Source organism: Oncorhynchus masou, chromosome 18, assembly GCF_036934945.1.
Source record: "Oncorhynchus masou masou isolate Uvic2021 chromosome 18, UVic_Omas_1.1, whole genome shotgun sequence".
NCBI lineage: Eukaryota > Metazoa > Chordata > Actinopteri > Salmoniformes > Salmonidae > Oncorhynchus > Oncorhynchus masou.
Genome location: NC_088229.1, coordinates 57,072,797 through 57,089,340, shown reverse-complemented (window position 1 = coordinate 57,089,340; position 16,544 = coordinate 57,072,797). Strand labels below are relative to the sequence as shown.

Here is a 16,544-nt window from a genome sequence, read left to right as displayed (position 1 = left end):
AGGGGCAGCCACAGTGTCCACAGCCAGGGCAGTGAAGCCAGGGGGTGGGCGGCAAGGTGTGGCAGGGGCAGCAGTCATTTTACATGTTTTCACTGACAGCTTTTGCTTTGACAGCTGACTGGTTGACATCATAGGTTGAACTAAAACAGACCAATCGAACCAAAACAAATCAGAATTTCATTCCTTGACCAACATGCTCTGTCGTCATTGATAGTTGGCAATGCTAGGCAACATGGAATTTTGATAAAAAGCTAGTGTTAGCAGACTTAAGTTAGGGTCTGCTGACGTACATTGAAAAATCGAATCTCCCTACTGTCACAGCTAACACCAACTTCAATTAAACTCTAAATAATATTTTTTCGTTTTTTGCATGGGTTTTCCACTTGTGTAAAATATGAAATATTGTTACCACAAATAAAACATATATATATATATATATATATATATTTCAGTTGAAGTCAGAAGTTTACATACACCTTTGGCCAAATAAATTTACTCAGTTTTCACAATTCCTGAAATTTAACCCGAGTAAAAAATCCCTGTCTTAAGCCAGTTAGGATCAACACTGTATTTTAAGAATGTGAAATGTCAGAATAATAGTAGAGAGAGTGATTTATTTCTGATTTGATTTCTTTCATCACATTCCCAGTGGCTCAGAAGTTCATATACACTCAATTAGTATTTGGTAGCATTGCCTTGAAATTGTTTAACTTGGGTCAAACGTTTCGGGTAGCCTTCCACAAGCTTCCCACAATAAGTTGGGTGAATTTTGGCCCATTCCTCCTGACAGAGCTGGTGTAACTGAGTCAGGTTTGTAGGCCTCCTTGCTCCATGCTTTTTCAGTTCTGCCCACAAATCTTCTATAGGATGAGGTCAGGGCTTTGTGATGCCCACTCCAATACCTTGACTTTGTTGTTCTTAAAACTTCTAATGGCTTGAATCCCGCTAATGGGATCGATATGACAACAGCCAGTGAAAGTGCAGGGCCAAATTCAAAACAATAGAAATCTCATAATTAAAATTCCTCAAACATAGAAGTATTTTACACAATTTTAAATATAAACTTGTTGTTAATCCCACCACAGTGGCCGATTTCAAGAAGGCTTTACGTCGAAAGCACACCAAACGATTGTTAGGTCTGCACCTAGTGACAGAAACAGCCATTTTTCCAGCCAAAGAGAGGAGTCACATAAAGCAGAAATAGAGAGAAAATGAATCACTAAAATTTGATGATCTTCATCAGATGACACTGATAGGACTTCATGTTACACAATACATGTATGTTTTGTTCGATAAAGTTCATATACAAAAATCTGAGTACAGCGCTCAGACAACAAATCAAGCCATACAGATATCCGCCATGTTGTGGAGTCAACAGAAGTCAGAAATAACATTATAAATATTCACTTACCTTTGATGATCTTCATCAGAATGCACTCCCAGAACCCCAGTTCCACAATAAATGTTTGATTTGTTTGATAAAGTCCATAATTTATGTCCAAATACTCCTTTTTGTTCACGCGTTTAGCCCAGTAATCCAAATGCTCAATGCGCGATTGCTTAGTTCAGACGAAAAGTCTAAAAAGTTATTACAGTTCGTAGAAACATGTCAAACGATATATAGAATCAATCTTTAGGATGTTTTTATCATAAATCTTCAATAATGTTCCAACCGGAGAATTCCTTTGTCTTCAGAAATGCAATGGAACTCAAGCTAACTCTCACGTGAACGCGCATGACCAGCTCATACCACTCTGCCAGACCTCTGACTCAATCCCCTCTCATCCACCAACCCTTCACAGTAGAAGCATCAAACAAGGTTCGAAAGACAGTTGACATCTAGTGGAAGCCTTAGGAAGTGCAATTTGACCCCATAGACACTGTATATTTGATAGGCAAAGAGTTGAAAAACTACAAACCTCAGATTTCCCAATTCCTGGTTGGATTTTTTTACTGTGGATATAGATACTTTTGTACCTGTTTTCCTCCAGCATCTTCACAAGGTCCTTTGCTGTTGTTCTGGGATTTATTTGCACTTTTGGCACCAAAGTATGTTCATCTCTAGGAGACAGAACGCGTCTCCTTCCTGAGCGGTGTGACTGCTGCGTGGTCCCATGCTGTTTATACTTGCGTGCTATTGTTTGTACAGATGAACATAGTACCTTCAGGCGTTTGGAAATTGCTCCCAAGAATGAACCAGACTTGTGGAGGTCTACAATTTTTTTCTGAGGTCTTGACTGATTTCTTTTGATTTTCCCGTGATGTCAAGCAAAAAGGCACTGAGATTGAAGTTAGGCCTTGAAATGCATCCACAGGTACACCTCCAATTGACTCAAATTATGTCAATTAGTCTATCAGAAGCTTCTAAAGCCATGACATAATTTTCTGGAATTTTCCAAGCTGTTTAAAGGCACAGTCAACTCAGTGTAAACTTCTGACCCACTAGAATTGTGATACAGTGAATTATAAGTGAAACAATCTGTCTGTAAACAATTGTTGGAAATATTACTTGTCATGCACAAAGTAGATGTCCTAACCGACTTGCCAAAACTATAGTTTGTTAACAAGAAATTTGTGGAGTGGTTGAAAAATGAGTTTTAATGACTCCAACCTAAGTGTATGTAAAATTCCAACTTAAACTGTATATACACTAATGTTCAAAAGTTTGGGGCCACTTAGAAATGTCTTTGTTTTTGTAAGAAATACTATTTTTTTTGTCCATTTAAAATAACATCAAATTGATGGCCATACAGGCAGATTTTTGAATTTTTTAAAATATTTTTTTAATTTTACCCCTTTTTCTCTCCAATTTTGTGGTATCCAATTGTTTTTAGTAGCTACTATCTTGTCTCATCGCTACAACTCCCGTACGGGCTCGGGAGAGATGAAGGTTGAAAGTCATGCGTCCTCCGATACACAACCCAACCAAGCCGCACTGCTTCTTAACACGGCGCGCATCCAACCCGGAAGCCAGGCGCACCAATGTGTCGGAGGAAACACCGTGCACCTGGCTACCTTGGTTAGCGCGCACTGCGCCCGGCACAGGAGTCGCTGGTGCGCAATGAGACAAGGACTTCCCTACCGAACCCAGACGAACCCAGACGCTAGGCCAATTGTGCGTCGTCCCACGGACCTCCCGGTCGCGGCTGGTTACGACAGAGCCTGGGCGCGAACCCAGAGTCTCTGATTGCACAGCTGGCACTGCAGTACTGCGCCCTTAGCCACTGCGCCACCCGGGAGGCCCTGGAAATGGCAGATTTTTTAAAAGGAATATCTACATAGGCGTACAGAGGCCCATTATCATCAACCAACACTCCTGTGTTCCAATGGCACGTTGTGTAAGCTAATCCAAGTTTATAATTTTAAAAGGCTAATTGATCATTAGAAAGCTGTTTGCAATTATTTTAGCACAGCTGAAAACTTAGGCTGATTTAAAGATTTAGATTAGTTGAGTATCTGGAGCATCAGCATTTGTGGGTTTGATTACAGGCTCAAAATGGCCAGAAACAGGACAAATACATTAGTGTCTAATTTGAGAAACAGACACCGCACAAGTCCTCAGCTTCATTAAATAGTTTCATTAATAGCTTCATTAAACAGCTTCATTAAATAGTTCCCGCAAAACACCGGTCTCAACGTCAACAGTGAAGAGGCGACTCTGGGATTTTGGCCTTCTAGGCAGAGTTCTTCTGTCCAGTGTCTGTGTTCTTTTGCCCATCTTAATATTTTATTTTTATTGACCAGTCTGAGATATGGCATTTGCTTTGCAACTCTGCCTAGAAGGCCAACATCCTGGAGTCGCCTCTCACTGTTGATGTTGAGACTGGTGTTTTGCGGGTACTATTCAATGAAGCTGCCAGTTGAGGACATGTTTGGAGTCTGTTTCTCAAACTAGGCACTGTAATGTACTTGTCCTCTTGCTCAGTTATGCACCGGGGCCTCCCACGCCTCTTTATTTCCTGGTTATAGCTAGTTTGCGCTGTTCTGTGAAGGGAGTAGTACACAGCGTTGTACGAGATATTCAGTTTCTTGGCAATTTCTCGCATGGAATAGCCTTCATTTTTCAGAACAAGAATAGACTGACGAATCTGATGGAGTGGCCATCACAAAGCCCTGGCTTCAATCCTATAGAAGATTTGTGGGCAGAACTGAAAAAGCGTGTGCAAGCAAGGAGGCCTACAAACCTGACTCAGTTTCACCAGCTCTGTCTGTCAGGAGGAATGGGCCAAAATTCACCCCACTTATTGTGGAAGACTACCTGAAACGTTTGACCCAAGTTAAACAATGCTTGAGGCAATGCTACCGAATACTAATTGAGTGTATGTAAACTTCTGACTCACTGGGAATGTGATGAAAGAAATAAAAGCAGAAATAAATCATTCTCTAAAATATTATTCTGACATTCCATATTCTAAATGTGAAATGGAAATTTTTACTTGGATTAAATGTCAGGAATTGTGGAGACTGCGTTTAAATTTATTAGGCTGAGGTGTATGTATACTTCCGACTTCAACTATATATATATAGTTGTAACTCCAAGTCAATCACACTTCTGTGAAATCAAACTGTCCACTTAGGAAGCAACACTGATTGACAATAAATTTCACATGCTGTTGTGCAAATGGAATAGACAACAGGTGGAAATTATAGGCAATTAGCAAGACACCCCCAATAAAGGAGTGGTTCTGCAAGTGGGGACCACAGACCACTTCTCAGTTCCTATGCTTCCTGGCTGATGTTTTGTTCACTTTTGAATGCTGGCGGTGCTTTCACTCTAGTGGTAGCATGAGACGGAGTCTACAACCCACACAAGTGGCTCAGGTAGTGCAGCTCATCCAGGATGGCACATCAATGCGAGCTGGGGCAAGAAGGTTTGCTGTGTCAGCGTAGTGTCCAGAGCATGGAGGCGATACCAGGAGACAGGCCAGTACATCAAGAGACGTGGAAGAGGCCGTAGGAGGGCAACAACCCAGCAGCAGGACCGCTACCTCCGCCTTTGTGCAAGGAGGAGCAGGAGGAGCACTGCCAGAGCCCTGCAAAATGACCTCCAGCAGGCCACAAATGTGCATGTGTCTGCTCAAACGGTCAGAAACAGACTCCATGAGGGTGGTATGAGGGCCCGACGTCCACAGGTGGGGGTTGTGCTTACAGCCCAACACTGTGCAGGACGTTTGGCATTTGCCAGAGAACACCAAGATTGGCAAATTCGCCACTGGCGCCCCGTGCTCTTCACAGATGAAAGCAGGTTCACACTGAGCACGTGACAGACGTGACAGTCAGGAGACGCCGTGGAGAATGTTCTGCTGCCTGCAACATCCTCCAGCATGACCGGTTTGGCGGTGGGTGGCATTTCTTTGGGGGGCCGCACAGCCCTCCATGTGTTCGCCAGAGGTAGCCTGACTGCCATTAGGTACCGAGACGAGATCCTCAGACCACTTGTGAGACCATATGCTGGTGCGGTCGGCCCTGGGTTCCTCCTAATGCAAGACAATGCTAGACCTCATGTGGCTGGTGTGTCAGCAGTTCCTGCAAGAGGAAAGCATTGATGCTACTGACTGGCCCGCCCGTTCCCCAGACCTGAATCCAATTGAGCACATCTGGGACATCATGTCTCGCTCCATCCACCAACGCCACGTTGCACCACAGACTGTCCAGGAGTTGGTGGATGCTTTAGTCCAGGTCTGGGAGGAGATCCCTCAGGAGACCATCCGCCACCTCATCAGGAGCATGCCCAGGCGTTGTAGGGAGGTCATACAGGCACGTGGAGGCCACACACTACTGAGCCTCATTTTGACTTGTTTTAAGGACATTACATCAAAGTTGGATCAGCCTGTAGTGTGGTTTTCCACTTTAATTTTGAGTGTGACTCCAAATCCAGACCTCCATGGGTTGATAAATTTGATTTCCATTGATAATTTTTGTGTGATTTTATTGTCAGCACATTCAACTATGTAAAGAAAAAAAGTATTTAATAAGAATATTTCATTCATTCAGATCTAGGATGGGTTATTTTAGTGTTCCCTTTATTTTTTTGAGCAGTATATATTTATATAAAAATTGTGGTAACACAATATTTTTATATATACTGTTTTCTATACTGTATATAAGAGTCTTAGACATCACACACAATAGAACAGTATTTTAAAAGACAATACCACACATTATTGCAACATTTGTATTATTTATTATTATTTTCATGCACACTCACTGTTTGGCTTGAAAGTGACAACTCCACGAACAGCTGATTTCCTTTCAGCAGTATGATATAATAGCAATATAATAGCAATATTTTAATACACCTGTATAAAATTAATTTAAGTACATGTACCAGAAGCGAGCAGATTATTGAATGTTTACGGTGTTTACTTTATGTCTTTTGGGCAAATCTGAAATCATCAATGTCCTGAGGTCTGAAGATCTGAAAATAGTCTTCTTTTAATACAATTTGCCATTAAACACCCTTTGGTTGTTTGGATAGAATGAATTAATGTGCAATTTTGGGCATACGTACACTGCACTTGACAACATTGAGTTCTCAAGATAAAGGTAGACCTAAATCTCTTTTTAATATTAAGAATAATATAAACAATATGCAGGAAGTATATGTTATTACATACTGTAAGTGCACTAAGAACAAAACATGTCAAGATCCAGCTTGATCTTTTCCTAAACTGGGCGTTTTCATGGAGTTTTGCTGAGGAAATTCCAGGTCAAACAAGCCTTCAAGCACACGTTGGAGTAATTGGCTTACTACAACATGTCTACTAAAATGGCAAATTCACTACAGCTCAGTGTTTCCCCTAGGATTTTTTTCAGCAGTGGTGGTAGAGTTAGCTGTTTTTAGGATTTTAAATTTTTTCAATATAATTGTTTTAAGTGGTGGCCATGGTTTAGCAGCGGCGGTGCACTGCATATAGGAGAAACACTGCAGTTTATGGTTTTAAAACTGACTTACATACACTATATATACGGAAGTATGTGGACACCCCTTCAAATTAGTGGATTTGGTTATTTCAGTCACACCCGTTGCTGACAATTTTATCAAATCAAGCACACAATCATGCAATAGACAGACATTGGCAGTAGAATGGCCTTGCTGAAGAGCTCAGTGACTTTCAACGTGGCACCGGCATAGGATGCCACATATCCAACAAGTTAGTTCGTCAAATGTTTGTCCTGCTAGAGCTGCCCCGGTCAACTGTAAATTCTGTTATTGTGAAGTGGAAACATCTAGGAGCAACAATGGCTCAGCTGTGAAGTGGTAGTCCACACATGCTCACAGAACAGGACCCCCGAGTGCTGAAGGACATAGTGAGTAAAAACTGTCTGTCCTCAGTTGCAACACTCACTACCGAGTTCCAAACTGCCTCTGGAAGCCACGTCAGCACGATAACTGTTTTTCTCGGGAGCTTCATGAAATGGGTTTCCATGGCCGAGCAGCCACACACAAGCCTAAGATCAACATGCTCAATGCCAAGCGTCGACTGGAGTGGTGTAAAGCTCGCCGCCATTGGACTGCGGGGAATAATGGTCTGGGGCTGTTTTTCATGGTTCGGGTTAGGCCCCTTAGTTCCAGTGAAGAGATATGTTAACGGTACAGCATACAATGACATTCTAGACAATTTTCTGCTTCCACTTCTCTGCTTCCAACTTTATTCAACAGTTTGGGGAAGGCCCTTTCCTGTTTCAGCTTGTCATTGCCCCCGTGCACAAAGCAACGTCCATACAGTAATGGTTTGTCGAGATTGTTGTGGAAGAACTTGACTGGCCTGCACAGAGCCCTGACCTCAACCCCATCGAACACATTTGGGATGATTTGGAATGCCAATTGCGAGCCAGGCCTAATCGCCAGGCCAACATCAGTGCCCAACCTCACTAATGCTCTTGTGGCTGAATGGAAGCAAGTCCCCGCAGCAATGTTCGATCATCTAGTGGAAAGCCTTCCCAGACGAGTGGAGCCTGTAATAGCAGCAAAAGAGGGATCAACTCAATATTATTGCCCATGATTTTTGAAAGAGATTTTCAACGAGCAGGTGTCCACATACTTTTGGCCATGTTGTGTATCATTCATATTTTTTTTTAGATTTAGAGATGTGTTAGCTGGATGTTTTATGGAGACACTATCCTTGCATCAAGGAGCGTTACTCAGTCCAGGGAAAAATTTGAGTTCCACTGGTCATTGTAAATGATGAAGCCATGAAGTTCGAAGATGTAGAACTATACAACAGTGAAATCATGTTAGTCCAGCACTGGTAGAGCCACAACAAAACATGTGTCTTCTGTAGAGTAAATAATTGAGGCACCTGTTTGGGTGAAAATATGCAGAGACTGTCAGAGCATTGTCTATTCTTCACCCTGTTAGGTTCCAGAGTCAGGGCTCGGGGGGCTCAGCAGGGCGACTCCACATAGTCATTGTCGAGGCGTGGGTGGAAGTTCGACGCCAGCGAGTGGCTGATGACAATGACCCGGGGTGTGAGGCAGTCGTCGCGGCGATGCAGGATGTTCCAGATGAGCATGGCAGCGGCGAGCGTGGCCAATAAGCAGGCGGCGATATCCACATAGCACGAGTAGGACAGGTGTGTGTACGGGCCAATCCGGTAGAACGTCACCAAGCCGATCACCAGAACAAAACCTGGGAAGGGAGAGCATTAGGGAAGGGTTAATTCAATGAGGCCTTAATCATTCAAACCAGAAAGAGACAAACCTCTTGTGTATTTGGTCTCCATCTCAAACAATTGAATCAATTGAATTTCTTTTAACGGTGCCGTTGATGGAGAGGGGATTTTAGAATATCATCATCTCACTGTTGCCAACTCTACTAAAATCCTCACGATTCATTCTAGTCAACATTTACAATATAGCAATCACAGGTAGAGGGGCAATAAAAATCTATTGGGGATAATCAGTTGCTGGCATGAATATAGGAAGCCTCATGACCCTTGGTCCCTGTTATTATATTGAGTATGACCATATAATAGTAGGAACATTTTATACAGGTAGATCATGCTGCATATTGGCCTGCTGTGCTTAGAAATTCTCTGAGCCTTTAAGCCCAGAAGGGGCTGTGCTTGTGGTCTTTGAATTCTAAAGGTTTCCTATCTGGGAGGACTACTGAGATTTCAGCATCAAAGGACACATGCAAGGAAACCGTCCTTCTCAGAAAAGCTATCCAAATAAGTTTGAAAGCCGTTCTAATGTGTTATTGATATAATGTTAAAACATATTGCTGTAACTTGCGTCACCATGATCGGGGAAGATTGCAAAAAATGAGAGGAGCCATTTATATCACCGTTCCATCAACAAACGTTAATCAAGATGCAATCCGCATTAAGGGAAACAGCGCCACTGTTCGCCACCCCAACGCCTTTGTTATTGTTTTGTTGGTGAAAACAAAGGAGAGGCGCATTGGGCAGCGCGATAAAAAAAAAAAATGCTGTGAATATTCTGCTGTCCTATCGCAATGTGCATTGATGTCAGAGGGGGAAAACTGTGTTTGTTTTTTGCAACTTCTTTGTTGTTGTATTATCCAAAACGGATGTGGCACTTTCACCAGTTAAAGATTTCAGCTCTAAGGTTTGGATATTTATTGGTGAAAAAACCAAGGTGGGGAATTTACCTCTGTTCCCCCAACCAACCCTGCCCCCCCTCCACAAAGTATGATGACAACATTTGTTTTGTAACCAAAATGAACCATCACCCACAATGGATTGATCACTAGCCTAGATCTCAATGAGGAACTCCATTTCCCAGACTTAAGTGATGACTGGAGCCAGTCAATAGTTCAACAATAACACTCGTTTGGGAGCATGTCCGATCAACAGTTGGTATAAATAAAGGCACCAAAAATACTTGCTGGAAAAGGGGATGTTGGTCCGTTAGGATATGAATCAGTCAGTTTCCTGTGGCTGGCCAGTGACGGTGCCGGACAAACGTTATTTAAATGTTGTGTGAGAGTTTGTCTGTGTATGGCTCTCTCTGTATGGGTGATTCAGATCCATAAGCCTGTCTTTGTTTATGGGAGTTTGACGCTAGGTAATTGTATATGCCTGTGTGTGATTTAATATGCGTGTGTTTGTTTATGTTTCTTATGTGTCTGCATTTGAGTATGTAACTTGCGTGCAAGTGATTGTCTGGCCATCTGCGTGTTTAACCTGCTTGACTCACTTTATTTAAAAAAATCCTAAAGCCTCTCTCCTCCCCAGTCCCCGTGCTCCAGGCTATGTGAGCTGTGTGAATGGCTTCTTTTTTTTTGGCACATTCTTATCTGTCGGGCTTCCTTCCCCTTTTTCCTCTTTCCATCCTTCCTTCCTTCCCTTCTCTCCACACCCCCCGCTTCAGGTTAGCATATGGGGATGTTTGACACAGTCAGCCTGTCAACAACCTTCCTGAAAGACACTGACTGAACCCATTCTTATCTCATTGCAATTAAACTAGGTCCTGGAAATTCACTGAGCTTACTGCTTCCTGCTTGTCCTTCCAATGAATCTATTATCATTCTTAAACTAGGACAACTAGTAGTCATGTCATAACTGAATGACTTAGCACTATTCAATGAATAGAGAATGATTGGTATGACCACCAGCCCACTAAATGCCCTCAGCTTAATCCGCGGTGCACTCAACTGTGCTGTGAAGTCACCCACAAGCCTAAGAGGTCCCAGTGTTCAAATTCCTTGACTTTTTAAGCCTATCGCTTTTGGCTTGCCTTTCTCTTCCTCCAGAAAGAAGCACATATTTCCCTTGGTATTGTTCTTTCTGGAGATAGCATTGCTCCGTTGTGTATGGGAGACACAATAGCCAAGGCCACAGTTTGGACGTGGTGCCAGCTGTGCCCCCCCCCCTCAAATTCACATCTCAAACCCACGTGAATCTCTAAACCTTCACCTTTGATCCTCTGATCCTCACGCAGAGCTCTCTCCATTCCGTCGCACATTCCTGAGCCCGTCAATCTCAGGGGTTGAAAACAGGCCAGTGTTACACTCAGCCACAGCTCAGCCCTGCTGCTGAACTCAGTGTTGAGATATCGCTGGGTGGAATTGGATATTGTTATCCCACCGTCTGCATGTGATAGCAGAGTTTTTTGGCACATCCCGAAAACAGAGCATTCTTTCCCGAGAAAGACTGGCTGCTCGTAAATATAACTCCCATTCACAGCGGAGAGAGAGAGAGAGGCCCATTCACTGGCTCTCAGTGGGGGAGGAGAGGAACTGCTGAGCAGTAGAGGTCTACTTAACTGGCCCGAACTCAGGAAGTGAAGGCAATGGGGATGATGGGAAAGCACTAAGTCTGCTGGTGTTCAGTATATTATAAATAATGTCAAGATGTTTTTTTTTTCAGTGGTGGAGATGAAGATTATGAATTGCCTGACTGAGCTGTGGGACAGTGGATGTGCATTGATTATTCAAATGTAACATTACCCGTGGATTATTGTGAATAACTAACGGGTAACAACCAATCAACATCCAGGATCCAAACCATCTGTTTTATAATATACTATAGGCTAGTCTTGCCTTTTGAATCATTGTCAAGATCTGTCAAATCAGGTCTTGGCTCTGGCTGTTTGTATTTCCATATAGTCTCTTATTTCATGGTCAATATAGTAACAGCTAAATATAACAGGGCAATGAGAAGCCTTGGGAACACTCAAACCTCGGAACCATTGTTATCTCTACTGCCTTGGAAGTCCTCACCAAGTCATCTATATTCTGCTCACTCTTGATGTCCAAATATGGTCTCGTCTTCATATAGTGGCATATGAGTACAAAGGATGATGCATTTTTTTTCCGGCAGCGGGTATTTTTATCTGGGGGAAGTAGGTGCTTCTGTATTTCTCTCTCTCATTAGTCATGTCACTATTCTTATAAATGTCAACATGTGGGTTTATAATAGACAGGCTGTTGTTTTTTAAATTCTTAAAAACATTTTTTTTTTTTACAGCTACTGACAACCGTCCTAAATATCCATCTATACCTAATTATTCTGCCGTTGTGTAAACATCTCACACATTGATGAGACAAGTCCTTGTGTGCCAAACAATAGTTTGGCTCAGCGTGTTCTTTTGGAAGGGGATGATTTGGGTGGGTCCCGCCTAAGACCTTCAGATAAAAGTCCCAGCGATGCGAGGCCGAAGAAGCTAGCATTTTTATCTCATGTCGATAGAGGGGACCCCTTTATTTGCTCCTGTTCCTGTGCATTTTTTAAGCACAGCCATAAAAGCTAGGCCAAGCTTATCTGGGCGGCAGCTGTTCCCACCCTACGGCGATGTGTATAAAAGGACGTTTTTGTACCGAACAACCCAATACACGCGCGCGCACACACCCTCCCTTCCAGCACACACACACACACTCAGTCCCTGTCGAACTGTCTTTTGCGTCCGCTCCCTTCTCTTTCCTCCACTGCTTGGGGTTTGCATAACAGGTAGTCGCAGGCATTTCCTTGTCCTGAGCAGGGATATCCTGGCGCCCGACAGTCGCTCCCTGGCTCGCTGCAGCTCCGGGCCAGCCCACCAGACCGCACCGACCACCTGCTATATTTAGCCATCAGACCCTTGGATGCTGCCCCCGCTGTGCCACAATACTGACCGGGTCTGACATCCCTAAACAATAAGATGTGAGCCCGACACAACGTGACAACGTTGGGCACTTGGACAGGGTCATGCCCACACTGCCACACAGCCCTCCGGCTGCCCCCCCCCCTCTCCTTTCCATTGCTATTCCTGGTGGTCCTTCTCTTTTAATTGACTTTCAAGAAAATTACATCTTGGAACGATAACAGTTGATCCTTTTTGGGGTATTTGGTTTGTTTAGTCTCTCTGGATTTGTTTGTTTTTTGTCCTCTAGCCAAGCCTCAAAGCTCCATGGGTTTCTCTCATGTGTTGCACTGGGGAACGAGGGACTTTCTGTTTCTTAGCAACACACTGTGACCATTTTTAGATCTGAGGAACGTTCAGAAAGTGATGAACACTATTGAACATTTCAAAGTTCAACTCAAGAGTTAGACACTTGCTCGTTCACACCCTGTAGTCTCACTTTTTATCTGGTAGTGCATTGGTGTCTTGCTTTGGGCAGTAGGTGTTTTATAATGTTGTTCCCTAACTCAGGTTTTCAACCTACGGCTATGCATGGGGTCCGCCAATTACTATTATACTTTTTGGGGGGGTGGAGGGGGGGATATCGCTTGAATATCGCTTGCTGCAACAGAATACCATCGTGGATACCATTTTTATGTCTCTGCGTCCATGCCAAAATCTTGAACTATAGAAAACTCTTAGGCGGGCTGTGTAAGTAGTAATTTTCAGGGTTGAAAAACAATTTCAGTGTCAACTTAAACGACCAAAACTAGATAGCATGCAGAAAATATTTTAAACTATATAATTTGTATAATACCATCTTTGAGAACTTACAATCAAATAAAAGATAGACAGTCTGGGATAATTGAAAATTAAAAGAAAACGGGCATTCAGAGCACATGCCCATTTGATTCTGTTATGTTTGAGCGGAGGAACACAGCATTAGCCATGGCAAAATGCACAGAATTGCAGGAAATAATCTTTAAAACTGCAAAATTCTCTCTCAGCTCCATGCCAAACTATATAGAATTGCTGAAAATTTGCTTCAAAACTGCAAGATTTTTTCAGCTCAGTGGAAAAATATGTAGAATTGCAGAAAATGTGTTTTACAACAGCAACATTTTCTCCCTGCCGCCAAGATGCCTTTGTAGCTAATAGTCTTTACACTTCCTCTTTCCAATGAACTGTGAGGAGGTCAAAATAATGAAACTGTCTTCCAAATCTATTCATTTTAAAATGTTGATTACTTCTCCTTGCCATTATTATTCACCTGATGATAAGACAAGACGTGAATTATCTTTTTGCTAACATATGATGGGGGTACCTGGGTAAGAAAAGTTTGCCTCACTTATGTTTAGGTGTATGCTGGTGTCTGCAGGTCTCAAATCTCTGTAGTGTTTGATATTGGATCATTCCATGTGAAAATGAAACTAAAATGTCCATGCATGTTCTATTCCACAGAAAGATCCCTTGAAGAAAGGATTTTTGACATCAACTGTGTTTTCGCATTTTTGTCTTTTTATTTTCACATAGAATGACCGACTGTACTTGGCCGTCTGCAGTGTTCATGTCCAGGCTTGTTAGTTTAGTTTTTTCCCTCTTTTGTAGGTGTTGGATAGGCTGCCACATATGGTTGCTTGAAAACTCAGCAAAAAAAAGTAACGTCCTCTCCTGTCAACTGTGTTTATTTTTAGCAAACTTAACATGTGTAAATATTTGTATGAACATAACAAGATTCAACAACTGAGACATAAACTGAACAAGTTCCGCAGACATGTGACTAACAGAAATTGAATAATGTGTCCCTGAACAAAGGTGGGGTAAAAATCAAAAGTAACAGTCAGTATCTGGTGTGGCCACCAGCTGCATTAAGTACTGCACTGCATCTCCTTCTCATGGACTGCACCAGATTTGGCAGTTCTTGCTGTGAGATGTTACCCCTCTCTGCCACCAAGGCACCTGCAAGTTCCCAAACATTTCTGGGTGGGGGGAATGGCCCTAGTCCTAGCCCTCACCCTCCGATCCAACAGGTCCCAGACGTGCTCAATGGGATTGAGATCCGGGTTTTTCGCTGGCCATGGCAGAACACTGACATTCCTGTCTTGCAGGAAATCACGTACAGAACAAGCAGTATGGCAGGTGACATTTTCATGCTGGAGGGTCATGTCAGGATGAGCCTGCAGGAAGGGTACCACATGAAGGAGGATGATTTCTTCCCTATAACACACAGCGTTGAGATTGACAACAAGCTCAGTCTGATGATGCTGTGACACACCGCCCCAGACCATGGCGGACCCTCCACCTCCAAATTGATCCCGCTCCAGAGTACATGCATCGGTGTAACGCTCATTCCTTCGACGATAAACGCGAATCCAACCATTACCCCTGGTGAGACCGCGACTTGTCAGAGAAGAGCACTTTTTGCCAGTCCTGTCTGGTCCAGCGACGGTGGGTTTGTGTCCATAGGCGACGGTGTTGCCGGTAATGTCTGGTGAGGACCTGCCTTTACAACAGGCCTACAAGCCCTCAGTCCAGCCTCTCTCAGCCTATTGCGGACAGTCTGAGCACTGATGGGGGGATTGTGCGTTCCTGGTGTAACTCGAGCAGTTGTTGTTGCCATCCTATAACTATCCAGCAGGTGTTATGTTCAGATGTACCGATCCTGTGTAGGTGTTGTTACACGTGGTCTGCCACTGCGAGGACGATCAGCTGTCCGTCCTGTCTCCCTGTAGCTCTGTCTTAGGCGTCTCACAGTACGGACATTGTGATTTATTGCACTGGCCACATCTGCAGTCCTCATGCCTCCTTGCAGCATGCCTAAGGCACGTTCACGCAGATGAGCAGGGACCCTGGGCATCTTTCTTTTGGTGTTTTTCAGAGTCAGTAGAAAGGTCTCTTTAGTGTCCTAAGTTTTCATAACTGTGACCTTAATTGCCTACCATCTGTAAGCTGTTAGTGTCTTAACGACCGTCCCACAGGTGCATGCTCATTAATTGTTTATTTTTCATTGAACAAGCATGAGAAACAGTGTTTAAACCCTTTACAATGAAGATCTGTCAAGTTATTTGGATTTTTTACGAATTGTCTATGAAAGACAGGGTCCTGAAAAGGGGACTTTTCTTTTTTTGCTGAGTTTATTTGTGCACCATCTCAGAGCCACAGAAACACATTCTGTATACGCTAGTCTACCTTTTTTTGCAAGGGACTGGCAAGCTAGGGTCCTTTCTGCCTCCTTGAATGACCTCTTACATTACAACTAATACCTGACAACTGACAAAATCATATACGGCTAACCATCTACTAGACCGCAAACCATCATCCCAAGAAACAGTGGCGGTCTGTGAACCAGAGGTTGCAGACACTGGGGTAGGCTATATGTAACTATATACACTCTGCCCCATGATCTGCGGTTAGTGTATTAAAGCCACATTCTTGGATTTGTTATTCTTCAAGAATTAATAAGTAAATATAAAACATTTGAGCAGATTCCCAGACTATAGCTCTAACTAGGTTGGTATAGTACTCACTGGCCAACTGGAACAGCGCGGCGATGGCCTCCTCCCACCACTGGGAGTCCTGGGTGACGAAGGGCAGCTCCATCAGGCCCAGCAGGAAGATGAGCTGCCCGGCTGTCAGTGCCACCGTGGCCATCAGGTTACACGCTCGCATCATGTCAAACTGCACTGGGGGGGGGCAGAGAGAGGGGGATACGTTTCTCGGATGATCTCTGGCCAAGGCGTCAGTTTTACAGTATGTTTACGGACATATTGATACATTTGTTATTGATGGATCCATGTGAGTTGTGCAAGTTTTTAGCTCAAACTATAGACCGAGACACTCCACCTGCTTGACAAGTCACTGTGATGACCTGTTGATTTCAGATTGCTGTGTGTCATACTGTGATATCGAATGAAAGGCTGTTGTCATTACCTTGAAAAAGGAAAGGAGAGCTACACACTCTAGGAGCTCAGATGCAA

At 43.4% G+C, this 16,544-nt stretch overlaps 2 protein-coding genes across 3 annotated transcripts in view; one reads left to right on the top strand and one right to left on the bottom strand.

Moving 5' to 3' along the window:
* The window catches only part of ift140 (intraflagellar transport 140 homolog (Chlamydomonas)), a 49,834-nt gene that overhangs the window by 21,630 nt on the left and 11,660 nt on the right, over positions 1–16,544 (top strand). The window lies entirely within an intron of this gene.
* The window catches only part of tmem204 (transmembrane protein 204), an 11,798-nt gene continuing 1,801 nt past the window's right edge, over positions 6,548–16,544 (bottom strand). The window contains exons 2-4 of one of the 2 annotated variants that reach the window (XR_010450196.1): positions 16,095–16,250; positions 8,304–8,632; positions 6,548–7,959 (exon numbers count right to left, since the gene is read on the bottom strand). Coding sequence is in view for 1 of the 2 variants with exons in the window: in XM_064923823.1 (XP_064779895.1) it covers positions 8,388–8,632; positions 16,095–16,250 (401 nt within the window). In the remaining variant the exon portion in view is untranslated. Of the gene's footprint in view, positions 8,633–16,094; positions 16,251–16,544 lie in introns of both variants that reach the window. The other variant, XM_064923823.1, reaches the window with a different exon arrangement.